Raw genomic sequence first — 24,498 nt, 5'->3', positions numbered from 1 at the left:
TTATTGTATCAAATGGAGCGGCGTGCAACTGGTTTGTGATATCACATCAATGTCAACGATGCTTGGCTGAAATGTTCTTGACAACATATGCTTAAACATCCATTACTGTTTTATTGGCGCAAGGTTGTTAGCGCAAATATACACACTTGACGAAAAATATGCCATACTTGGTCTGACATAGCAGAAGTGCTTGCATCTGAAGGGGTTCATGATCAAGGGCATGACAATTCTGTTCATTGCTCTGCAATGTCATCGCCGCCGATGTGGACTGTGGGCTGGCCAGGCTGTGGGTGGTCCAGTGTGAACACATTGTACTCGGCATACTCCTCCACAGCCGCCCGTATCTGCTCAGCCTGCACAATACCATGCAAATCCCAGTGTCAGGCTCACATAATCTGTCCTGCATTCTATGACTGGACGTTGAGATGGGTATGGATGTCGGCCCAGCGGTGCCCCACATGCACAGAGCTGATGCAGGAGGCATGTGCCAGGCCAGTCGCTGTCTGCACTGTAAAATCTTCGTCGGCCAGATCTTGGGCCAGAGAGGAACGACAGTGCAATTTTCCCAAGGCTCCCTAATACCCCAACCCACCCCACGGACAATGCTGCACCAGAAAGTATGAAAGCAGCAGAACGCATTAAATATGCCCTCCCTGCTTCAGCTGATTATCACAGGTCTCATACAAGGCTATGCAACACGCATGTGGGCACACTGGGACTCTTGGTCACCAAGACTTGGTGATTCTCTGTTCTCTTGATTTGCAGGTATTGTTGCACTGGCGGTCATTAGACAGCCGCCTTTTTTCCAGACAGAGCAGACGGGGCGCACGGTGAATTTGTGGCCGAGGAGTGTGTTGAGGTCGGCCCAGGTGTAGGTCTGCTTGCCGCTGCGCTGGGCGTCGTCACGCAGGGCCTCGTAGACGAGGGAGACCGGGTCGCGCTGCTCCGCGCGGCCGCCGCTCTCCAGCAGCGACACCTTGCTCATCCGCATCAGCCGCAGCGCCTCGTCCACGTCCGCCTGCACCACCATGGATCCACCCGCTCTCATACCCACACCCCAGCAATGCATTAATCATCTGTCAATGCGATATCTCAGAAGGTGCAGACTGTTTCTCTTGTGAAGCCGGGGACCTGTGGTCTTGTACAGGTCCCAAAATGATCCAGCATCACAGTAAGCTCATTTAATTGTTGGGCAGAAAAGAGATCAGCATGTGTGGTGGATGGAGGAGGGAGTCCTACAGACCACTCCCTGCGTGGATTTTCTTCACCCCCCTTGTGGCAGAGAATATGGTGGTTCTACTAGGTGATGTACACCACAGATGGCTTCCCAGGAGACAGACGTCGGTGGAGGTTTTCCCCTGGGAGAAGGGTGTCAACGGTAGCGGGTTGGTGCTTGCCTGGGCGACGAATTGGGAGAAGCGGAGGCGGGCGAGGGCCTGGGAGAGGCGCAGGATGGAGAGCAGCGTGCGCGCGGTCGTGTAGCTGTGCGGCACCTGCGCCTGCGCCTCCTCCTGCCGCATCTCCGCATACACCGCCGCTACGTACTCTGCACACAAGGACACGTGCGTCATAGCGTTGCCTCTTCTCGGCACCGGCATGCAGGCTTTAGAGGTGGCAGAGAGGCCAACGTGGTCATCAGAAACTCAAGTGCATGCTGATGGACGCGATATATCACCCCTGGCAGCTCATACTGTGCTGCCGGAAGCTCAGCCTACCGCATAGATTTGTCGTCACAGCAGGGGCCCTGACATCACCAGTTGAATTTGCATGCTTATGGGTTGAGAAAATACAGCACAGTAGATGTGAGGGGAGATTGTACCGGTGAGCTCGCGGGGAAAGTGGGGGTCGTAGGTCTTGGCGGCAGCGATGTAGGCGCGCAGCAGCTCGGGCGCCAGAGGCTCGGGGCCGTCCGTGGGCTTTGGCGCGCAGCCCATCTTGTGCACCGACAGCACGTGCGTTGCCAGCCGCCGATCCTGCGCTCAGACAGAAAAGCCTTTCAGCAAGCTGCAATTGAGAAGTTGTCCTGCCTCCATTGGATCTGCAGAATGTTCAAGGCAAGCCAATCAAGAAGAAGAGACATCGCTCCCATCTGTGTTGCAGACTGTTCCAGGCAGACAATGAACGAGCAGAGAGACCCCAGAGCACAGCATTGCGGCCGGAAGCATTATAATTTGGAAGAAGTCCTTGAGAAGCAAGCAGTATCCGTGTGTTAAGATTCACCTGGGTTTCGTCGGCCTTGTCGAGGATGAGCCACATGATGTCAAAGCGGGAGAGCAGCGCGGCGGGCAGGGCGATGTTGTCGGCCGGGGATCGCGAGGGGTCGTAGCGGCCGTAAGCCGGGTTGGCGGCGGCCAGCAGCGTGGTGCGCGTGTTAAGAGTCGTGGTGATGCCCGCCTTGGCTATGCTCACCGTCTGCTGCTCCATCACCTGCAGGAGTGCACCAGGCAGCCCAGTCAAAACCCCACACATTCTCTGCAACTCTGTGCTGAGACGTCATAACATACGATAATCTTGAGGTGGTATCTGTGTATGTAATTGGGCAGTGTTCCTGGGCCTTTATGGTCCAGGCCACACAGTGCTGCTGACATCCATGGATATTGCGCATGCATCTGGCTGTGGTTTCTTGATTTACAGTTGTTGCCTTGAATGGGTGCTCAGTGCCTAACACGGCGCAGGAGATCGGCCAGAGGCAGTGTGGGCTCCGGGCGGAGCAATGGCTGAATAGGGCAGTCAGCGCAGAGCATGCCACAACCATGGCCATCCTCGAGTTGACATAGACAACCATTTCTTGCGGTGAGTCCTGGCGGCAGGGGCAAGGAAAGAATACTTGCAGGCAGGTTGGCTTCCAGGAGCAGGGTTCGTACCTCGTGGATGGCTGTGCGGTCGCTCTCCTCCATTTTGTCAAACTCGTCGATGCAGCAGATGCCCTTGTCGGCCAGCACCAGCGCACCGCCCTCCAACACCTGTTTCCATCTAGTATTCAGCAGGCGTTGCAGCTGGACCAATCAGGCCCATCTACATTATGGGCACAGCAGATCAGGATTCAGAGGATAGAAAATGACGGAGGACACAATGGGTCATCGAGAGCAGGGGGCAGGTGTGGCACCATTTCTCCGGTGACTGGGTCGCGCTGCACCGCGGCAGTGAGGCCCACGCCGGAGGACCCCTTGCCGGTTGTGTACACCGCCCGCGGGGAGATGTGGGCAATGTGCTTGATCAGCTGACTCTTTGCCACTCCGGGGTCGCCTGCACAGATTACATGTAAATTGCCCTTACACACGGTGCTCTTGCAGTACTCAGATGATTCCTCGTCACTTGCCAGAAAGGTGGATGATTTAATAGCAAGCTTTGCAGTGCTGGAGGCGATGTAAGGGAGCAGCATCAGGGGCCACTAGCAAAATGGACACAGGCACAATTTGAATTGAAATTTTGATTTTGGCAGGGCAGGCGGAGGCGCACCCATGAGGCAGACGTGGATGTCGCCGCGGATCTTCATGCCGTCGGGCAGCTGGCGAGTGACGCCGCCCACCATGCATAGCAGCAGCGCCTTCTTCACGTCCTCGTGCCCAAAGATTTCCGGCGCCAGGCTGGCCGCCAGCCTGTCGTACACGTCGTTGGACTGCGATATTTCCTGCAACAACATGCATGCGACATTCAACAGGCCATCCCCATCCTCGCCTTTGCTCTTGCATTGTAAGATGCTGGCAATTGGGGGCAATCCAGAGTGCACAGTGCTCCTGAAGCAAGAATTTGACATGCATGGCGTATTCGAGGGTAATGTGGGCACGCATCCGGCGGGGCTGCCAGTCTGAGAATGCGTGTCAGCAACACTACTGAGGCCACCTTTCCTTCACATTAATGCGTGTGAAGAAAGGGAATGCGCACATCGATCTGCCGGCATTTAGGCTAGAGCTAGAGCCCACTGCACTCCTACGCAAAGATACTGAAATGCATGGCAGATCTGAAGACTTATTGGGGCTTGGGCAAGAGCCGACACTTGGGCTCTTCATTGCGCACCGTACTCCTGAACCAAAGACTTGACATGCTTGATGCTTTTGAAGGCTGATGTTGGGCACGCATGCTGAGAGTGCATCAGTACGAGGCCATTTTTCTGGACACCTTTGCGGATAAGAGAGGGAGGGGCGCGCACGTCGATCTTGGCGCGCAGGGTGGCGTCTTCGGCGGTCTGCGCGTAGGAGCGCTTCTCCTGGGTGACCAGCATGGCCTCCAGGAAGGTGGTGGTGAGCAGCCCCGCGCGCATCGCCTTGAACCCCGTGTATGGCTGCGGCAGGAAGATGCCCGACACCATCACCGCGTCCCCCGGCTTGGCCGTGCGCGTCAGGCTGCTGCGCAGGTGAATCACCAGGCTGCGCGGCGTCGCCCCCTGCGGCACCTGCGCCAGGCATGCCAGAAAGGCTCAGGGAAAATGCAATTATTGCTTGATCGATTGTAGTAGGCGCGCTCAGGTTGGAAGCCTTGATTTCTGCAGCGCTTCTCGCAGCTCTTCAGCCCGTTCGTTTGGTTGTCGACTGCAGTTTGTCCTGCTTCTGAGATCAGGAGTTGGGGTAAGTGCTAATGTAGGCAGCAGAAAAGCAGGACTAGCAGGTGGACGAGCAGGCTGACCTCGATTGCACGTTCCTGCAGCTTCATCTCCTGGAAGCGCACGAACTTGGAGCCGCGCGTCTGCATGCGCAGCTCCGGCTGGGGCCCTGCGCGGTCCTTCTGCGGCGCCCCATCCAGCGGGGTGTATGTCCTGCCTGCGCTCAGCAATTTGGCGCCGTCAATCATGGCGGCAGCACTTTTCACCTTTCAGGCTTCTGTTCAGGCAGCTGTTCACCTTTCAGTGGGACAAATGAATTTGGCAACGGTGACAAAGCGATGGAGAGCATGATACCTGAGACCTCCTGGTATGCCTCTGTGGCCTCATTCTTGTCGAGGTACGTGGCCACTGTCAGGAGTGGCTTGACATCTGTGACTTGAGTGACGATGCCCTGCAAGCAATACAGACTTTATTCTTGGGCCTTCCCACGCATTGAGAGGCAACCACGCGTGCGCCAGCAAGATTTCAGGCTGTGCATTCTAGAGGTGCTGCGGGCCCAACCTGAACTGTGACAAGCCTGCCAATATGGTCAGCGTTGATTTCTCGCAGCTTGAGAGCTTTCTGTTTGGTCTGCGGCTTGATCACCACCTCATACCTCCTTGTGAGATCGGAGGGCATGTTGTCATTGGGATTGCCAACCTGCAAGAGGCACGTGAGGGTCTCAATCGTCCCTTATGGCAGCGCATGTGCATACTCTGAGCAGAAGAAATTAAGACAACAAGTCACCTCGATGCCTTCGGCTTGAAGAGCCTCTAACCGTGCTCTTCTCTGCGCATCAACAGCATGTGTACTTAGTAGCCAGTTAGAAGACGTCTGTTCAAAGGCTGCTGAAAGCTTATCAGGTAGGATCCTGACCTGGTTGTAGAGGATGTCATAAATGTCCTCCTCAATGTCTTGCCTATCAGGTATGGGCATCGCATCATCTGCAGCCTCGCAGAGGATCTTGACGAAGCGCTTCGTGTTGTTCTCGAAGCCATCGAGCAGAGTGTCGGCATCGTGGTACTGCATCATTCACAGGCTTAGTGAAAAAGCCTACAGTGCAGATGCTCTTGGATGTGTCGACCATGCCACTCATCTCTGATGAACAGGAAGTGTGATGGAGATCGCATCTATGCCTCACCGATGCCACATCGTCCAAGTCAACTTCCAAGACAGCCCTTTCTCTGTTGGCAATCTCCTCCTGTTCACAGTGTGCAACACATTTGGCGAATTTCAACACACCTTGGGCACACAATGTTTTTGACCTGTAAATTTCCTCTGAGTGGCAGCTTTAGATATCGCTGAAGTTTGGGATCTACCAATTGGTTCATATATTTCTGTTCGCCAGTGTCTGCATCTATGAACTCCTTCAAGAAATCCAGAGCTCGCACTGCATATGCAAGAAGGGTCAGTAAATTTTATTTTAGAATCACAGAAGCTGCAACTTGTCGCGTCCATCACATGTGCACACCTTTCTCGAGCTTGTAATCCATCATCTTTCTCTATTCTTTCTGTGAGCGAGCACGGTCTTAAAAGCCTCGTCCTGTTCTAATGCGCCACGCAACCGATCAGATGACACTTCTCAACAATGGTTGCTATCCCTCACTGCAAGGCTATCTGCCAATATCTCTCAAGTGGAAGCAAACAGAAAGTGCGCCAAATCCCATTCTGCAAACAAATTACTGATGGTGACTCAGCAGCAGTTTCCGAAAGCTGGCTTCTTGCTGGGGAGTGAGCCAGTTCCAGCGGCCATTTATTGGCAAGAACCCTGTGCATCGATGTCGAGAAGTCAGAAAGTTTGACAATAGACGCTGCACAAAGCTTGAATTTGCCAAGAAACTGCATGCCCAAATGGGAGCCAAATCAGGCCTGCATGTCGTAAACGGTCCAAAAGCAGCAAGAGTGGGGGAATTTCATTCTGAATGTTCCTGGGAAGGCAGAAAATCGGTACATTGTTCAGATCGTACTGTCCAAGTCACAAGAAGCAGTTTGGCAATACTTTTGAGAACACTGCATATCATAAAATTCTGCGGCATCTGATCTGCGTGATAACCGATCCTGGGAACCCAGCTGCCATGGCGGAATTGCAGAAGTCCAACAAGGTACATATATCAATGTTTTCCATCTTTTTGACACCTCAGATAATAAACAAACAATTTCACCTCAACCCACGCCTCAAGCTGATATTTACTGATCATACCTGCGCTGGCTAATAATGTCGCAATTGCCTCTGCCTAAAGGTATTTGGTGGGTGGAATCGTCGTTACGCCCACAAGAGCGAGGAGCTGGGCTGCACAATGAACTTCAGTGTGTTCTTTCCTCCAGCAGCAGAGTCTCAGAAAGTGCCGGTATGACTGCCCCTTATCAGCCTATAGTGTGCACTTGGCAAGGCAAAAAATTTCGATGATGGATGGCTTGCAATGCACTTGGCGCGAGCTCCATTGTGCTGTCTGAGGGACAAGGACTGCTTCAGGTTGTCTACTTCCTTAGCGGCTTGACCTGTACCGATGAGAATGTCATGACCAAATCCGGCATTCAGCGAAAGGCAGCTGAGGAAGGCGTTGCAATCATTGCGCCTGACACATCCCCACGAGGACTCAACATGTAAGAAGCTCATCGTGCAGAACAAGTGCAGTGCATGGCTAGCGCTGGCGCCAGTGTTCTTGCCCCTCAACCTCTTGGCATGCACCCTGCAAGCGTCGAGGTGCAGCATTGACCACCCTCTTTGCACAAAGTTTACCTTAACCTTTTTATTTTGTGTGTTGTGTTGCAGCCCTGGGGAGTCAGACTCGTGGGACTTTGGTGTGGGCGCTGGTTTCTATCTGAATGCAACGCAGCCCACCTGGAAGAACTGGCGCATGTATGACTACATCACCAAGGAGCTGCCGTCAGTGCTGGAAAAGTTTGAGGAACTGGACCTCAGCAATGTGAGTCTCCTCAAGTCTTTTCCTCTCTGTAGGCAATAAATATCCTCATGTTTTGTCGAAAGCCCTTTCTATTCAAGCTTGTTGCATTGTCTAGCATGTCAATGGTATCCTTCAGATGCCTGCCTGCAAGCATCTCTTGCTCTGTGATATCCATGGTCCAGATCATCAGAAATACTCCTCCTTTAGGTTGCTCTTGTGCATCATTGTACCTGACACCGCGCTGTTGACTGCTTGGCAGGCGGCCATCATGGGCCACTCCATGGGGGGCCATGGCGCCCTGACACTGGGCCTGCGCAATCCGCAGCTCTACAAGTCCATCAGTGCCTTCTCGCCCATCTGCAACCCCACCCAGGTTCCCTGGGGCCAGAAGGCCTTCTCTGGCTACCTGGGAGACAATCAGGAGGAGTGGAAGCAATATGACGCCACAGAGCTGGTATGTCTTTCTTGCCTCCACACATACAGTACCTTGCCAGACGCATGCGTGGCCTCCTTCCCCACTACCCATGACTTTGTCACGACCCAATATCATCTTTAATGCATTTTTAGCAGCAATAGCGGGTGAATGCCCGCGCTTGAATGCCCTGTAGCAATGAATGCATTTTCTTGTTGAGCAGGTGAAGGCATACAACGGCCCGCCGCGCTCCATCCTGATTGATGTAGGTACAAAGGATGACTTCTTGGAGAAGCAGCTGAAGCCAGAGAGCTTTGCAAAGGCAGCTGCTTCACAGGGAGGTTCCTCCATCAAGCTGCAGCTACGCATGCAGGTGGGCCTGAAGTGCATGGGTGCTGTTGTTCCGTATGCAATTTACACAAGATATTTCTCTCATGATAAAGTTTACAAGATGTTCATGTGACTCGGCTGAAAGCATGAGAACGTTTCGCAGGAGGACTATGATCACAGCTACTTCTTCATCAGCACCTTTGTGGCAGATCATTTAGCTCACCATGCCAATGCACTCAAGGCCACTTCTTGAATGAAATTGTGGGTTCTGAATGATTGTTTGTTGCTCCGGCAATTGCCAACTGTAGCTGTCTGGTGTTCCTTTCCTGTAGGAATGCTTTGCCAAATAGTGTAAAGAGGTTCCGTTGTTGGTACTGGGCATGATTTATTTCCTAGGGGTCGCGGGCTGGTGCAAGTGCGGACCTGCAGCTATTGATATTTGCAGACCAAAAGTTTGCTTTTAAAACCTGGTTTATGGATTTATGATTACATTGTATGCTTCAATTCTGCAAGGATGCCAATCATATTCATGAACAGCATGCCTTCATTGCAGACGGATTGATTCGCTTCATGACCTGCAAACATGCAGATGGACCAACCCAAAGGGCTCTTGCAGCCATGCTCTTATCGTTCTATGCAGGTGCATTTTCTAAAAAGCTATGAATTAAGCCCATTCTGGCCCCACCGCCAATTGGGGATTGGAGCCTAAGGCAGGGGTTCGCAACAGTGAACCACCAAAATTTCATGCGATGCGTTTCTAGAGATTGCAATGCTCTTGCGCTAGACCCAAATGCAGAAGTGACCCGGCTGATCCTGGAGCCATATTCCTGTTCCCACTAGTTACCACAACACCCACACACTTCGCCAGCGGCCACCCTCCTCACTCTATCTCACTCTTACAGGACCACCCACCACCCCTTTGCTTGTCTAGCACAGGCTCTCAGCCCTGCTGCTCCAAGCTTCCGGCTCCAAAGGGCGTTTGCTGGGCACTTGGGATGCCTACCGCTGTGTTTGCAATGCAAAACCTGCATGCTGTAAAGCAGCCCCGCCCGCCCTCCCCACTCCTCCCTAGCAAGCCAGAGACCCGGCAGCAACTTTGAACGCCCCAGGCAGGCCGTTCAAGCACCACACGCGACGCTGGCAGCCCGCAGAGGCCCTCGCCCAGCAGAATCTCGGGCTGAAGCAACCCAACGAGGACCAAACCCCGCTGTGCACACATTCACGCGCATCGCCTCTGTGCGGCGCACGCTGCACAGAGGCAACTGCTCTGCTGCACGCGTGGGCGCCTCACTGCTGGGCGGTGACTGCCTTGGAAATGACGCCCAGCGCCCAATCGGCGGCCTCTGCTGTGGAGGCCTCACCGGATGCGCGCGCCTCCTGGATGATGCTCTGCACGTACGGCTTCTGCGCGAAGACGGGGCCGCAGCCCGTCACGTTGGAGGCCAGGTCACCCAGCAGTGACACCAGGCTCTTAGTCACCGCGTCGTCCTGGTTCTCCTTGTCATTGTAAACGTACTCCCCAAACTCCAGAATGGCCTGCGCACAGAGCAACAGAGAGTCACTGACCAAGCAGCAGCTGCAATGAAGTGCATGAGAGGAACACTGTTTCTCGAGGCAGTGAGAGTGGCTGGCAGGCTGATGATGTTGACGATATTGGGCCGCTGGCGCACCGGGGCGAACGGCCTGATATACTGGTCGCATTTGGGGGTGCTCATGCCGTTGAGGATGCCGCTGTAAGCCTCGAAGATGCCGTGCCGCAAGAGGCTGTTGTACTCAAAGGCCGCCTCGTCGCCGGCCTGCTGCTGCATCACCGACAGGCTCTGCAAGCACGCATGCACGACAGCTCAGCAAGCTACCATATGTGCACATCCGCAGATTTAGAGAGCACTCAACATTGAGGCCCAAACACTAGACATGGTATAAAATAATGCCTCATGCGCAACATCAGATGAGAAAGCAACATCCCTGCAAAGCCCTCATGCAATTGTGATGCCTGACCTGCGCGCTTTGGAGCATGTGCAAGCACGACGGCAGGCAGACTTCGAAGCGGTCGCCGATGGCGAGCGCCATGTCCCCAAAGGCGGACAGGATCTGGGGCTTGATGTTGCGCTGCACGTCGCTACACTCCAGGTTGCGCAGCAGTATCCGCATGATGTTCTCTGTGTAGGGCGCGATCTGCTCCTCTATCGCCCGGCACACATCGCCCAGCACGCCCACTGTCACCTGACATACCTGCCACTCCTGCACCACATGCCCCACAGTGTCCATTTCCACCTTAGAAGATAACTGTGCTACATGGTGACCCAGGCACGTCGCCTCTCTAGGCAACTGTTGGCAGAAGGTGTGCAGAAGCAAGGATATGACATGGCCCCAGGGTCACCACATGCGGTCATTTTCAAAAATATGATGCGGTAAAGTGCTAGGATTATTAGCGAAAAAAAAATTGCGAAAAATGCGTTAGGAGGGAAACGTGGAGAAGAATGTGTTGTGTCATAACCCACCTGGTAGTTTTTGAGGCCCAGCTCGAGGTAGGGGTAGAAGCGCTCCATGTACTTGTTGAACTGGGTGCCGCAGGCGTAGGTGAGCGCGCCCACAGCCAGCATGGCCTCCTCATGCACGGTGCTGCTGTGGCAGGCAAACACGCTGAGCAGCGCCTCCATGATGGTGTCTGCAAAGGCCGTCACGCCCGCCTTGGTCACATCCTGCTCGCTCAGCTTCTGGATGATCACCTGCAGCACTCCGCTCAGCAGCCCCTGCGCATGCACCACCCAGCCCTCAACAATTGCCCATTTGTTGGAAAGAAAGGGCTGAGTAAGACGGGCTTGTTCCAAGGTGAACATGTGAGGTTACGACCAAAACAACCTACTGTCTGCTGGTTGATGATGCATGTTACTGTTATACTGATCAGCCAAGTCTTATGTGCATGTAGTGCAGTGCATCACCAATTGCACTTTCCATGCCATTGCGCAGTGTGAGAAATGATATTCTTCCCTGGTTTCCTGTCTGCCATGCACTGAGAAGAGATGGAGGAGGCAATGACCATGTTCAACCGAGCAGCACTCCGGCCACCTGTTGACCAGGGTAACGCCTGCCACTGGTGAGCGGAAAAACAAGCGCCCATATGTAAAAGGTCGCCAAAGGAAAAACTCCCATTGAAGGTGCACCTGGAGCTCGCTCTGGCGCTCGCGCTCGTCGGCGGAGTTGGCGGGGGCCTGGAAGGTGGAGCCGAGCTTGCTGAGCATGAGGGGGATGAGCTGCGCCACCAGCGGCAGCGTGTCGGCCGACGCCGACCGCACCGCGTCGTTGATGGCCTCAAACGCCTGCGCCTGCAGCCGCGCCACCTCCTGCGGCTCCCCCTGCCGCTGGGCCTGCATGCACCCACAGAACATTTTTTGCTGAAATGCGCAAAAAGGCAAGTATAAGATGTCACAAAACAGAGCCTTGAATTGCCGCTTGTGTGCAGCTGCACCAGGCATGCATCGCTGAGCAGCAGACGCACTGGGCAAGCATCTCTCAGCAGCAGATGCGCTGGGACTGCAGAAAGATCGCTGTTTGAAAGAGCATGCCAGAAGGGCGAAAATGGTGCGATTGGAGAAAAGTCCACAAGGAAGTGGCAGGCGCACCGCATCGAGTAGGGCACCGACGATGTCCTTGAAGTAGGGGGAGAGTAGGGAGGTCTGGTCCGAGTCCTTGAAGCCGGCCGCCAGCTGCGCCAGAGCGTAGCAGACCTTCTCCGCAATGAGCGGCGAGTCGCGGATCGACGCCAGCAATACGCCCACAATCTGTGGGAGCGACTGCTCATTCACCACCGCTGGACTGTGCACAAACTCAAAGATGCGGCCTGCATGAGAAAAAAGGGTTAGGTGTTGTATTTCACGCCCTCAATTTAGACGTGGATGAAAAACAATTGAGATAATACTGACATCTGAGTGACGAGCTCACCTATGGCCCATGCAGTGGTGTGCCGAACTTGCTGGTTGGGGTCCTTCATGGCATTCAGGAGGAAGCCCAGGCCTGCTGCTACATATGTGGACAGCCTCTCTGTGGAGGGGCCCTCTAAAATGGCCCCAAAGGCTGACGTGGCTGCTTCTCGATAACGCCAGTCTTCTGGAGAGGCCTTCTTGTCGATGTTCGTCTGCACAACACCGGCTATTTCAGGCCATGAGCTCTTTGAAGTCTGCCAATCGATGCACATCACCATTTGGACATCGCAAGAGCAAAATGTTACAAGGCCGAGCAAGGAAGAGTGCGGCTGACTTGCCTGCACATATGGCATCACAAGCCCAAGGATGTCATCGCCCACGACGGCTGATACAAGGGCCAGGCAGGTGCCACCGGCCATTGACAGGTTCCAAGCACCGTCATCCTCGTCCTGGCCTTCCTCCTGCTTTGACAGCTGCAAAAGTAGCAGGTCCACCAGCGGCTGCAACGCTTGCTGCACAAAGTGGTGGTGGATCACATTGGAGTCCCCTTCCTCCTCCTCCTGCACACAATACATCAAAAGTCGTGAGCCCCTACCTCACAGATGAGCTAGATGATCATTAACAGTGGCTTCGACTATAATTTGTGCGCGAGCGGCTATGAGCAGGAGACAATCGGACAGCATCTCATCAGGGGACAGTTCCAGATAAAATAAGCACTGCACCTGCTGAATGTCAATCTCCTCCTCGCAGATTGTGCACCAGAACTCAATGGCCTGCTTGGCCACTTCCTCCTCATCCTCCTTGGCTGCGCGGTGTGTGAGCCTGAAGATGTCTTGCATGTAGGCTGGCAGTTTCTCGTAGTAGTTGGCTGCGATCTTGACCAGGCACTCGAAGGAGGCTTCCCTGACTTTGGCATCAGCTGCAATGGTCCCCTCGCAGATGACTTGCATCAGGTAGTTGCGCTCCTCTGGGTTCTCAAAATTCGTCTGGGCGAAGACGATGGCGTTGTACAAGGCCACTGTGGCTGCATGCTTGACTCCCACGTCTGGCTCTTCCTTCCTCATGCCTTGCACCACTGCTGTCAGGATGCTGTTAACCTGTTCCTGGTCGAGCACATCTGTGTCCAAGTTGCCCAGCTCCTCGCAGATGTAACCCATTGCCTCCAACGTCGACTGCTTCAAGCCCGTTTTCGGAGGCTGCGCTCCCATGTTAGCCAGAAGAGTCGGGATGAGGTCGGGCCACTGGCCCTTGGGAAGCTCAATGGCGGCCACCTTTGCAATCACTAGCGCTGCGGTGTGACGTGCTATTTGTACCTGGTAATAAGAAAGACCGAATGAGAATTTTTCGCGATTGGATGGCACGCAGGCAGAAAAGGCTGCACATTGCCAGGGCATCACCTCTGAACCCAGCGTTCCAAGGAGGAGCTGTCGGATTTGAGATTTGACCGGATCAACTTGTTCTCCCCAACGAGCAGCGAGCTCGGCCTGCAGGTTGAATCAAACTTCAGTATCAGGCACACCTCCTGAGTCTGCAAAGTATCTCATCCAGGAGATGATCACTGGCCATCAGACCTTTCTTGCGTCGCTCGGGGCGTCAAAGCTATTCTTCAAGATCACTCCAGCTATCTGCCTGGTAGATGCATCAGCCTGCTCCTTGCTCAGCTCGGTGGCAAGCGATACAAGGTAGGCAGCATAGTTCTGCAGCTGGAATTGCTGCAGCTGCCCTTCTGCCTGCTGGCGTGCATTGGCATCTGCAGATTGAGCGTTCTGTAGCACTGCCGTTAGATCTACTGCCGTTGCCATCGTGAGCCTTCCTTCAGCTTAGATAGCCTGTTCCTCAATCTTGCCACAATAAGCAAAGGCCTTTGTGTTCCTTTTACTTCAACACACCCTGTGGGCGCTGCACTTTATTCGATCACCGACTCGCTCCATGGCTTGCTTTGATATCAGTATCATCATCCAGGATTTCAGGCCAGGAGTCAGGAAGCCCCTGCACAACCGCCCTGCCAAAGAAATGAGCCTGGCCCGGGCCCGTAATGTTTATGAGTCCGTAGCTGAAGCGTCTTGGACAAGACGCACCTCTCTGGCAATCGGAGTCTCACAAGAATTTGCAAACATACAGGAAGTCAGTTGTTACCTTGCATGCATCCTTCGAGCGTGTCAGCTCATGGACACAGTGGACGTGCTTTCACTAAAGAACTCCATCTAGATTTCTAGGCAGATTTTTTTAAAGTACAGAGACCTCATAGTTACGAAAACAACTGCATTTAAATACTATGTCGGTAGATTTTGCCCCCTACAAGCTGCGTGCCGAGCTCAGAGGTCACGATGAAGACGTGAGTTATTGATGAGCTGTTACTTTACTCAATCTTGGCACTGAATTCTGTGAAAACTGTTAGGCAAATAACACCATTTCTGTGTCAACAACTTTTCGCTATTGAGCTGTGCAGGTGCGAGCTCTCTGCGTTTGTCAGCTAGGCCTGATCACTGCTTCTCGTGATGAGACCATCAAGGTGTGGAAGGAGGTTGGAGACATCTTCGAAGTGGAGTCAACATTGGTGGGCCACGAAGGATACGTCACAGCAGTGACTTATCTTCCCCCAGGCTTGCTGCCAGGGTTCCAAAACGGTGCCATAGTCTCAGGTACATAGACTGTGCCTCTCACACAAACTGACAAGAACAGGACTAGTGCTGGTGCCTCATTGCAACAATGTAACTGTTGGAATCATCCTCTCCAGTCTATGCTCACTGCAGGCTCGCGTGACACAACAGTGAAGCTCTGGGATCCAGCAACGTGTGAGTGCATCCAGACGTTGTCAGGTCACAAGTATCAGGCATGATCCATCTCATTTTGATTTCTGTGATGGAACTGTGCATGTCTGCAAGTTCTTAGATCACCTGGGTGCCACAGAGGGGGCCCTGCATTGAGAGAATCATGGGTTGTAGGTCACGTCTCTGGCAGTTGGTCCAGGTGGAGAGATTGCTTCGGCTTCTCTTGATAGGTGAGTTGCATGCAGTGGATGTCATTTCTTATTCCTTGATACTCATGCTGTCTGCAGTTATTTGGGAAATTGTTCTGATCGCAGATATTTTTGGTGCAGCACTCTGAGAGTCTGGAAAGATGGCAAATGCATATCGGTGCTGGAAGGCCACACTGGTGCAGTGCAATGCGTGCTGTATCTGCCTTCTGGTGAGATTGTCTCAGGCTCCAATGACAACAGCATCCGGGTTTGGAGCGGCGGAGAGTGCATCCACGTACTGAGTGGCCACACAGACACTGTCAGGTAATTCAGCATCACTTCAAATGAGAGGGTACATTGAATGTACCCTGAGTACTACATTCACACCCCATCGCTGAGATGCGGGTTGTCTTCAAGAACACAGGCACTACTATTCCCTTTGCTGTAATACATGGTTGCATGGCAGATCTTGGAGCAAATTCCGACTCGCATTTAGCAAGGCTTTGAGCTGCTTATTCAGTACCTTTAAGCGCTTTATAAAGGGTATTGTCAATGTTGTGCAGGGGCCTGACGATGCTGCCAGGCCTGGGAGTGGTGTCAGCTTCGCATGACCAGACGCTGCGGGTGTGGACGCTCAATGGCGAGTGTGTCAGCATCCTGCAGGGCCATGCTGCCATCATCTACAGTGCTGCGGCGTCATCAGACGCCCTCATTGCATCTGCGTCAGAGGACAACACTGCGCGGCTGTGGCGGCCTGATGGCACAGCCTTGCAGGGCATGGAGCATCCTGGTGAGCCATGACACATTCAATGAGCTGAAGCTACTGTAGGGCCCAATCGCTTATGGTCCTCGCTTGCCACTGATCTGCCTAAAAGCAGCTTTGCCAAGACTTATACGTGCATCTGAAGATTTTCCACACACTGACCAAATGTTTCTGTGGGCAAACAGGGTGTGTCTGGGATGTTGCCTTCCTGCCAAATGGGGATCTGGTCACCGCCTGTGCTGACTATGCTGCCCGCATCTGGACAGCGGCGCCTGATCGGGCTGCTCCAGCTGACTCCATCGAGGTGATAGAATCAAATTCATCACCCTGATGTTACTCACACCATTGCTGGCATATTAGAAACAGCAATTACCCATGCAGTTGTAGCGGCGCGACCTGTTATCGTCGGCTTTTCTTCTCGGGGTTGACCCATAGCGCAATTGCGTTCTTGCAGGCGTACGATGCCGGCATTGCCGCGAGGAAGGCGGCTGCGGCGGAGGCGGTCAGCGGTAGCGGGAGGGAAGGCACAGGGTTACCCGATGGGCTCAAGCTGGAGGACGAGTCGGCGCTGCTGGCCCCTGGCAAGAAGGCCGGGGAGATGAAGGTGGTGCGCGAAGGCGGCGGCGGCATGGTGTACACATGGGATGCTGAGAAGTGAGTCAGACACGGCTTAAGACTGCAGCCTCTAATTACCCATTAATCATAGTCACATGCAAAGTATTTTTGCCTGCACATCACATGTCGTTTGCTGCATTGTTGTTCTGTGACATCAATGTGCTTTGCCAGCTTGTGTGCTGCATTGTTCTCGCTTTGCCATAGTGACTTCCCCAAGAAGCAAACATTGTCCATCTCCAAATTTGCTTGGGACGCTTTCATTCTTGCTGTCGCTAATGACAATGGTTTGTATATGCCATGATGCCATGTGGTGTGGTGTGCAGGGGTGCATGGGACAAGGTGGGCAGTGTTGTTGGGGGCCCAGAGGACACAGATGACACAATGGGGGTGCCCAGCAAGTGGCACAACGGACGTCAGTATGACTTCGTGGTGGATGTGGACTTTGAAGACGGTGTTCCGCCCAAGAAGCTGGCATTCAACCGCGATGACAATCCCTATGATGTGGCCGAGAGGTCAGATGACCATCCTCACCCTTCTATGCTGTCAAGGCATCACCTGCTGAAATTGTATTCAGAAGATTGGCCTTCAAATGGAGAAATACTGGATCACTGCAGCTGACACCTGGTTGTTGATGCAGGTTCCTGGTCAATGAGGGCCTGCCAATCACGTACAGGCAGCAGGTGGTAGATTATGTCCTCAACTTGATGGGGCAGGGCTCAGCGCTGCCCCCCGTCCAATCAACAAATGTTGACCCCTTCACCAGCACCGGTGCCTATGTCCCAGGCGCTTCCAATTTCCCAGCCCCCGGGGGCTCCTTGTCCTCTGGAGACCCTTTCACAAGTGAGGCCCTCTCCATACTTTTGAGAAAATCTTGCATGTAAAAAAGCGAAAGACACAAAATGTGCACGTGGCAATGCCGGAGGTGAGCATGCAGCCGTTGCTGATGCCATGGTGTCGTGGCCAAATGCCAATTTTGTGTGCAACAGAGGCTGATTCAAACCTTTATTGGGTGCAGGCAGCGGCGGCTATGTGCCAGGTGCCCAGCCCACGGCGTCAAGCGGCGTTGCCTCCTCTGGGGCCAACAGTGTCACCGGCGGCGGAGCAGACCCATTCACCGGCGCAAACCAGCGCCGGCCGGTGCTTGCGCACATACCAGCGCGCGTCTTCTACATCTTTGACAGCGCCCCGAAGCTGGACGCCATCGGCGGCAAGGTCCGCGAATTCAGCAGCGGCCTCAGCGCCTCGCCGGACACCGCCAGCCTGTCTCTCACCGAGTCTGAGGTGGCTCCTGGGGGCGCACTGGACATGCTGCTGGCAAAGTACGACCTCATCACCCCCTGAAAAGCTCATCTCTGCATTCATCCCCTGAAACTGTGTCCCGGCATTTAGATCCAAGGATAGTTGTGTGAGTGCATGCCGGGACACACAGCAAGAAGTTGATTAATTGGGCAAAGAACTGCCTCAATAGCTGCATGGGAAGTGGTTGCTCAGGTGGTTATAAGTGCTGAGTGCTGCGACAGGGCTGTGGAAGCTGCCAAGAATCCGAGCAGCGCGGCTGGCACGCCGAGTGCCGAGGAGGCGCAGGTGCTTGGGAAGTTGCTGCGCTGGCCTGCTGTGTGCCTCTTCCCTGCCCTGGACATCTGTCGCCTGTTTGCGCTCAACGGCCCTGCATCTCAGGACCTTGCCTCCTCCGCTGGCACCCTCACCCCCTCTTCCTCAGGTCAGCCCTTGATATCCCTTTGCTGAAGTTCAATACACCCCTGTGCCTGTACCTCTGATTCTATGTATGGCACAAATGCGCCGATTGAAGCATTCTGAGGACAAATTTGGGGACGTCCCTGCAGGCGGCATAGGTGCCGCGCTTGCAGCGGCTTCAGTAGAGCCACAGCTGCCCAGCAATTTGCTGACGGGCCTGCGCCTGGCCTGCAACATGTTCCGGCAGACCAGCCTGCGCAGCTGGATCCAGGTTGGCAGACCGCTCTTCTTCATGCCTTTGCATGCTGTGCATGCATGGAGATGACCTTTCCCTTCGGTCACCCCTGGGGACCCTTGATGCATGGGACTTTGAACATGACTTTAGTTTGACCGAATCTGTTCAATTTTGATGGGAGAGTACTCTTCCATGCCTGGTCGCCCAGGAATTTTACTTGATGCAGCAAGGATAGCGCCAATCAGAGATGTTTTGTTTGATTGGCAGTGTCTGCCTGTGCAGGCGAACTATGGAGCGATGCTGGACGCATTTGCGACTGTGGGATCCTCGACCAACAAGAATGTGCGCAGCGCCTGGGCGAGCTTCCTGGTCAACGCATCACTGCTGCTGACCACAGAGAACCAGGCTGAGAGTGACGGCGTCCTCATCGCCACATCCGCAGTTGGGGAGCTGCTTGACAAGAGCCCCAAGGACGACAGCGAAACGATGTTCAGGCATGGCCCGATCCCTGACCAAGCTGACACTTGCCACTCTATAGACAACCTGCAATGGCTCGTATCCCCAATTTTGAGAGAGGCTGGGTCTGCATCTATCCCTGCCTGCATGACATGCTCCTATGTATGGATGCATGGCTCACATGGAGCTAGAGTGTCCAGAGGGATTGGTGATTGGCCAGTTGCACAAGCCAGAAAAAGAAGAGATGATGAATTCATTCGCATGTCCATGTTCAATAAGCACTTCTGAATCTGTCGTGCAGGGCCCTGGTGGCAGCTGGCACGCTCATACAGCGCAATGAGGATGCAAAGGGCCTGGCGAGAGACCTGGGGGTGCCCGGATTTGCAAAGCAGCTTAGCATATCAGGAGACAGCAGGGTGGCCAAGGCAGCAGAAGATGTCCTCAGCTTGCTCTAGTAAATAAATCGATCGTCATTCAAGGGTCTATTCCCTCTGTTAGTTTTCAATGCCTCGTTAGCATAGGCTTGTGAACATTGATATGCGCAATCTTCTTTGCAATGTGTAGGCTTTCATATGCGATGTGACTTTTAAGAATCTGGTGGTCTATGTTACCATCTATGCTTGTGACTCCGAGTCGCTTGATGAAATTCATTACAGCCCCAAATTCATAATGAACGATGGAACGCTGTGCTTTGTAAAGGGCATTTTGGGACGTTTGCTTTGCTTCATCACTGTAAAAAGCTGCTAGACTGCAATGGTTCATAGCTGTATAGGCTGCAGGTACTGGCAGCTTGCAGCAACTGATGATGAATTGAGCAAAGACGAACAGCGCTGCAGCTAGACTGCCGCAATAGCCTCAATCTCAACCTTGGCGCCAAGAGGCAGCGTCTTCACTGCAAAGCAAGCTCGTGCTGGTGGGTTCTCCGAGAAATACCGTCCTGCTCACCAGGCAAATTGCATGAGTTAGGATTCTGTCTTGCTCTAATTCCGTTGAAGTGCACTTTACCACACAAAAGGCATCCTGAGAATTGGGAGCTTGTCGGAGGAACAGAGGTCGCACCATAAACCTCATTAACCGTGGCAAAATCGTTCATGTCCATCAGCAAGACTGTTGTTTTGAGCACTTGGCCATACGACGATCCAGCAGCCTCTGTGGACAATTCACAACAGAGTTGAGCAATATTTCGTGAAAAGGGAGCATACAGGTATGTGCAGGCAAACAGCATACTGCCATGCCCAGCAAGAAGCTGCTTACCCAAGATCGCTCCAAGATTCTTGAGGGCCTGATCTGTTTGATCTGCGATGTCGTCTCCTATGAGATTCTTGGTCTGCAGAGAGTTGCACATCGATGAGGAGACCTCCCTGCTGAGTAAAAAGATTGTAAATCTGCAGTAATGCTTGCATGTGATGATCGTTGGATACTCACGCCTGGGACGAGGGGCACTTGTCCTGAAACGTAGAGAGTGTTGCCATGCTTGATGGCCTGTGAGTAAGGTCCAACGGCGCCAGGGGCCCCTTCGGTGCTTATGACTTCTCGACCTGTGCAAAACCACAGTATCCTTCTCATTTAGAAGTATCGTATTCTAGAGTCAGGTCTGACCAGGAATGTCCTGTTCAAAAGAAGTCGAAGACAGCACGTCAGGGCTTTTCTTCAATTTTAGTGTTTCGTAGCGTACTCTGTGCTAAAACACTGCTCTGAAGTGATCTCCTCTGCGATCTAACAACAGCAACCTGCTGTGCACTGCGTCTCAATCCGGCACCAAACTTCGCGCCGCCACGCACCAGGATCGAAGGTGCCACTGCTGCCATCATTATGTTGCGATGATCAACAACGAACCCCCACTAAGTATGAGATTGATCAGCTCGTCCAATCTGAGACGATGCTGGACTCTCCGAAAGACGTTTCGGAGATCAAGGGAGTGAATTTAATAAACATTGCCACATGTACATGTGTACAGGCACGCCGCTTGCCTGATCGCCACCGCACTTGTTCTCCCCAAGTGCAACTGGGCTTGGCGGCTTTGGTGGAAAAGGTGAGGGATCTGGCCCCTTGCATTGTGTTGTCCGATTATAGATCTGTACTTGACTGCTGTAAGTTCTTTGTGCCGCCTGTGCCTTTGTCTGAGCCCGTGTCGCTTCTGTGAACAGGAAGATTGCCCAAGATGGTGCAGCCTCTGACCAAGATCAAGAAGGTCAAGAAGTATGGGAACAAGAAGTTCAACAGGCATCAGCATGACCGCAAGATGGCAGTGAAGGTGATCATTAATACATCCTGCTCGTGCGCCTGGTGACCTGGGCCCATCTGAACTGTTTATAAGGTCTTTGAAAGGGCAGACACGTACGGGGATTACACGTTTTATCCAAAGGATTCAGTGGGTCTACATGCTTTGCATCCAATTCTCCAAGTTACGATCACAGCAATTAATCTGTGAACAATCTGCAGAGCATACTCTGGCTAATATAGCTTACAGTACAGTATCTGGGCTAATCGTTATTTGAGGTTTTCGATCGGGCATTCTGACCCTTAGGCAGCTCTTGGATATGTCCACTTCAATATGAGGCTGAGCAGGCACTGGGGAGACCAAGGAGCAGCCCCAATTCCCACTCAGGTCTGACGCTGTGCTTGCATTGTGCAGCCATCATGGAGGAGGCCAAAGGGTATTGACTCACGGGTGAGGAGGAAATTCAAGGGATGCGGCATTGTCATGTCCAACATTGGGTTCGGCAGCAACAAGAAGACCCGCCACGTCCTCCCCAGCGGTGAGTGGCCGCTGCCTTAAGCGGCAGTCCTTTGCAGCTCTTTGAGCACTGACAGGTGCAAGCAGTTGCGTCTGTAACTCTCTGTAAGTGTCCAGCGTCCCTTAGCTTTTTGCTGCTGCGCAGGCTTCTACAAGTTTGTCGTGCACAACACAACGGAGCTGGAGCTCCTCATGATGCACAACAGGAGATATGCCGCAGAGATCGCACATAACGTGTCAGCGCAGAAGCGCAAGGTCATTGTGGAGCGCGCTCGTGAGGTGGGTCTGCCTGCTACATCTGCCGCCTCCATTCCTGCCCTGCATCTTGTGCTCTGTGCAGGCAATTGCCGCCCTTGCAGCTATGAGGTCATGAAGAAATGGTGCTGCATCTGTGGGACTGACTGTGTGTCTGTGCCACGCAGCTGAACATCAATGTCACCAACGGTGACGCAAAGCTGCGCAGCCAGGAGGACGAGTAGATGTGCCAGCATATGGAGGCAATTTCCTAGATTGTACTGGAAGGCATGATGTCTAATCACCAAGCAGCGTACACTGGGTCTGTTGGGACGCTTCAGATCTCTTCTTTCCACAGTAATGCACAATCTGTAAGCTGTCAGGATGGCTGACAATTGCAATAAGATTCCTATGGGATACAAATGCTGCTGTACTTTCTCTGGCTTCAAAGAGTCTTGCACAATTTGTATGCGCAAGCCTTTTGTGAAGATTCTGCATACGTGCATGCCCCTGAATAGCGTTTGTATCCATGAGTTTTAATTTTACACTTGCATATTTCATAGCATTGCTGCAATCATGACCACAGTGCTTTCACGTGCATGCTACATGTCCAAGAAATTTCCTTTCAAAGTTTGCCCAAAAAATGCAGCTCAAGCTCATCTACTACATGGTGGAGATACAAAAAAATGTGTCCTGTAAAAGTAGCCAACACACTCAGTGACTGCGCTCTGCTCCTCCACCAAGTACTAGTAAAGCTGAAGGATGAGCAACATCAGGCCCCTGCCAATGGCCTCACATCAATTGGGCAAAAAGATATTCACGTCAAACGTCTGTCAGGCATCTGCAATTTTGTCTGGCTCTCCCACTATTTCCGTGCAATACAAAGGATGAAGATTTTAATTCCTACTAACCCACTTGCCAAAATTCCCCTCACACTCTCTACATACTGGCATTAGCCTGTAAATCATCACTGCAACAACCCCATGACACAGGAAGGTCAGAGCGCCTGCACCAGGCACCCCCAACCAGTCTCATCACATGAGAAGATAACGAAACAAAGAACCGGTACATTTTACTTCTACCTCTCTCCAATCCGTGTACACATGGAAGAAACCTTCCAGGTCATTCTGCCTTGCACTTCACTTGTTCTGCCTCCTCTTTGCGCCGTCGTTGCTCAACACACCCAGGGCTGCCTTGAAGCTCTGCTGTACCACCCATTTGCCCACTGGCGCGGCAGCCTGCAATTAGGTAATACCATGTAAGTCAGGTGACATCCTGGTCTGGTCTTTGCTGAAGCATTGTGTAACAGGAAGCACAGGCATTGCAATAGATAACCGCAGCATGAGTTTATGGCGTCCTCAGGGAATCTTGGCAATCCAGCTGCTGCGCAGAAAGCATCTGGCAGACTTGAAGCAGGTGGAAGTTACAAATGGCTTGCCTTGAGAGCAGTCGTGCCCACTTTCACAGTGACACGTGCAGCTGCCGTGACTCCCTGTACTGTGGCAGTGCCGACTGGGCCGCGCGCCACGTCAATGATGGCTTTTGCGCCGGGCGGGGGATCCAGTTCTGCCTCGTCCAGGCTGGCGTCCAGCCGTCGCACAGCCCATTCCACGGCGTTCCCTGCAGCATACAATATGCCACTCTTTATATTTATCAGGGAAGCCGCTCAGGACATAGATGGATTTCTAAATGACACGCAGTAGGGAAGCATCTGATGCAGAGAAGGGTTGCATGGCAGGGGTGTGCTGGGGTGCAAGATACCTGTGAAGGGCTCCTCCTGCTTGTTTCGGGTCAAGCTCAGCTCTGTGGGCTCCTATCACATCCACGGAAGCACTCATTGCATGATTCAATCACAAAGCTTGGATGCTCTATAAAGACAGCTAACAGACTCCTCTGACCAACTAAAACTCCTCACAGGTTCCCGTCAAAATCTGCTTGACACCACTTCTCGCAGGTTCCCATCCAAACATGCTGGACAGCATTTCTCACCGGTCTGCTTCGGTGTCGCAACAGGTATGCAGGGGAGTGCTCCACGGGCACAGGCTCTGGGGGCGGTGCAGCCTGCCTGACTGGTCGCAGCGACCTCACGATGACGTTCTGGCTGCTGCCAGAGGTGGTTTCATTCTCCACCTCGGTTGATCTGCTACCTAAAAGGTATGGATTCCCTTCAGGCACTTTTGCGTGGTGTCCAAGGTAGCAGCTGCAAGCAAGTCAGATAGAGACACTTTTTTCGGAATTGGCCATGCTTGTGAGAAATAGGAGCTTAGTTTATCACCTTCGACACATCTTCGTTGAGTGGAAAGCCTCTGCTGTGGACTAACTTGTAAAAGAGGAAAGGCCTGTTTGTTTTCGACGCCAATTCTTGTACATGATCGTGACTGCAGATATCTCATAAGAGTCAAAATCTTCTTCGCTCTAATGAGCTTGGTTGATACCTACAAATTCGCAGGTACTTGTATTTATATGAGAGTCCTGCCTTGCTCGATCGTACTTGCTCAACAAGTGAGTTCAGTTAAGAAGGCTGCAGTACATGCCAAAGTAACTTAAGATGTGACAATACTGCCAGCTGTTCCTTATGGGAATTGATAAGCTGGAACATCAGTTTCATCTGCGATCCATCTTCGCTTTCGTATCTCAGCTCATCAGGGTTTCTA

The 24,498-nt window shown here is 53.0% G+C and overlaps 7 protein-coding genes across 7 annotated transcripts; 3 read left to right on the top strand and 4 right to left on the bottom strand.

Annotated features, from left to right (window-relative positions):
* Positions 1-233: 233 nt before the first annotated feature.
* On the bottom strand, positions 234-5,608 carry COCSUDRAFT_39003 (MCM-domain-containing protein; the record flags this gene model as incomplete). The annotated part of the gene is made up of 13 exons (XM_005651772.1): positions 234-353; positions 830-1,018; positions 1,341-1,546; positions 1,820-1,973; positions 2,221-2,427; positions 2,865-2,963; positions 3,107-3,246; positions 3,460-3,631; positions 4,151-4,393; positions 4,624-4,757; positions 4,895-4,991; positions 5,102-5,239; positions 5,456-5,608. The coding sequence occupies 13 exons, from the start codon at positions 5,606-5,608 to the stop codon at positions 234-236; spliced, it is 2,052 nt and encodes a 683-aa protein (XP_005651829.1).
* A 910-nt stretch (positions 5,609-6,518) lies between these two features.
* COCSUDRAFT_52121 (S-formylglutathione hydrol) lies at positions 6,519-8,756 on the top strand. Its single transcript, XM_005651771.1, has 7 exons — positions 6,519-6,681; positions 6,820-6,927; positions 7,053-7,183; positions 7,353-7,506; positions 7,745-7,939; positions 8,121-8,270; positions 8,391-8,756. Exons 1-7 carry the CDS (start codon positions 6,655-6,657, stop codon positions 8,478-8,480), a joined length of 855 nt encoding a protein of 284 aa, XP_005651828.1. The 5' UTR covers positions 6,519-6,654; the 3' UTR covers positions 8,481-8,756.
* Positions 8,757-9,514: 758 nt separating this feature from the next.
* Positions 9,515-13,952, bottom strand: COCSUDRAFT_11191 (ARM repeat-containing protein; the record flags this gene model as incomplete). The annotated part of the gene is made up of 11 exons (XM_005651770.1): positions 9,515-9,763; positions 9,898-10,047; positions 10,226-10,468; positions 10,729-10,980; positions 11,392-11,589; positions 11,851-12,068; positions 12,170-12,362; positions 12,495-12,710; positions 12,873-13,463; positions 13,548-13,634; positions 13,722-13,952. The coding sequence occupies 11 exons, from the start codon at positions 13,950-13,952 to the stop codon at positions 9,515-9,517; spliced, it is 2,628 nt and encodes an 875-aa protein (XP_005651827.1).
* A 473-nt stretch (positions 13,953-14,425) lies between these two features.
* COCSUDRAFT_39000 (hypothetical protein) lies at positions 14,426-19,328 on the top strand (the record flags this gene model as incomplete). The annotated part of the gene is made up of 13 exons (XM_005651769.1): positions 14,426-14,485; positions 14,600-14,792; positions 15,313-15,433; positions 15,673-15,899; positions 16,058-16,176; positions 16,327-16,526; positions 16,811-16,999; positions 17,125-17,327; positions 17,503-17,806; positions 18,008-18,207; positions 18,332-18,453; positions 18,700-18,905; positions 19,175-19,328. 13 exons carry the CDS (start codon positions 14,426-14,428, stop codon positions 19,326-19,328), a joined length of 2,298 nt encoding a protein of 765 aa, XP_005651826.1.
* Positions 19,329-19,709: 381 nt separating this feature from the next.
* Positions 19,710-20,439, bottom strand: COCSUDRAFT_11703 (translational inhibitor protein; the record flags this gene model as incomplete). Its single annotated transcript, XM_005651768.1, has 4 exons — positions 19,710-19,813; positions 19,933-20,022; positions 20,128-20,200; positions 20,299-20,439. 4 exons carry the CDS (start codon positions 20,437-20,439, stop codon positions 19,710-19,712), a joined length of 408 nt encoding a protein of 135 aa, XP_005651825.1.
* A 575-nt stretch (positions 20,440-21,014) lies between these two features.
* COCSUDRAFT_45801 (ribosomal protein L32e) lies at positions 21,015-22,402 on the top strand. Its single transcript, XM_005651767.1, has 4 exons — positions 21,015-21,127; positions 21,509-21,632; positions 21,756-21,889; positions 22,033-22,402. Exons 1-4 carry the CDS (start codon positions 21,035-21,037, stop codon positions 22,087-22,089), a joined length of 408 nt encoding a protein of 135 aa, XP_005651824.1. The 5' UTR covers positions 21,015-21,034; the 3' UTR covers positions 22,090-22,402.
* Positions 22,403-22,983: 581 nt separating this feature from the next.
* COCSUDRAFT_55299 (hypothetical protein) lies at positions 22,984-24,130 on the bottom strand (the record flags this gene model as incomplete). The annotated part of the gene is made up of 5 exons (XM_005651766.1): positions 22,984-23,082; positions 23,304-23,464; positions 23,606-23,657; positions 23,834-23,948; positions 24,120-24,130. The coding sequence occupies 5 exons, from the start codon at positions 24,128-24,130 to the stop codon at positions 22,984-22,986; spliced, it is 438 nt and encodes a 145-aa protein (XP_005651823.1).
* Positions 24,131-24,498: the final 368 nt, after the last annotated feature.

The sequence above is a fragment of the Coccomyxa subellipsoidea genome (assembly GCF_000258705.1).
Source record: "Coccomyxa subellipsoidea C-169, whole genome shotgun sequence".
Classification (NCBI taxonomy): domain Eukaryota; kingdom Viridiplantae; phylum Chlorophyta; class Trebouxiophyceae; family Coccomyxaceae; genus Coccomyxa; species Coccomyxa subellipsoidea.
The sequence above is the reverse complement of the archived record's forward strand: the minus strand, read 5'-3'. Positions and strand labels throughout refer to the sequence as shown.

Coding starts and splice junctions, on each gene's coding strand:
- COCSUDRAFT_52121 (XM_005651771.1), top strand. CDS start 6,655: ATGGCGGAATTGCAGAAGTCCAACAAG. Junction 6,928..7,052: donor CAGAGTCTCAGAAAGTGCCG/GTATGACTGCCC, acceptor GGACTGCTTCAG/GTTGTCTACTTCCTTAGCGG. Junction 7,184..7,352: donor TCCCCACGAGGACTCAACAT/GTAAGAAGCTCA, acceptor GTTGTGTTGCAG/CCCTGGGGAGTCAGACTCGT.
- COCSUDRAFT_45801 (XM_005651767.1), top strand. CDS start 21,035: ATGGTGCAGCCTCTGACCAAGATCAAGAAGGTCAAGAAGTATGGGAAC. Junction 21,128..21,508: donor ACCGCAAGATGGCAGTGAAG/GTGATCATTAAT, acceptor TGCATTGTGCAG/CCATCATGGAGGAGGCCAAA. Junction 21,890..22,032: donor TTGTGGAGCGCGCTCGTGAG/GTGGGTCTGCCT, acceptor TGTGCCACGCAG/CTGAACATCAATGTCACCAA.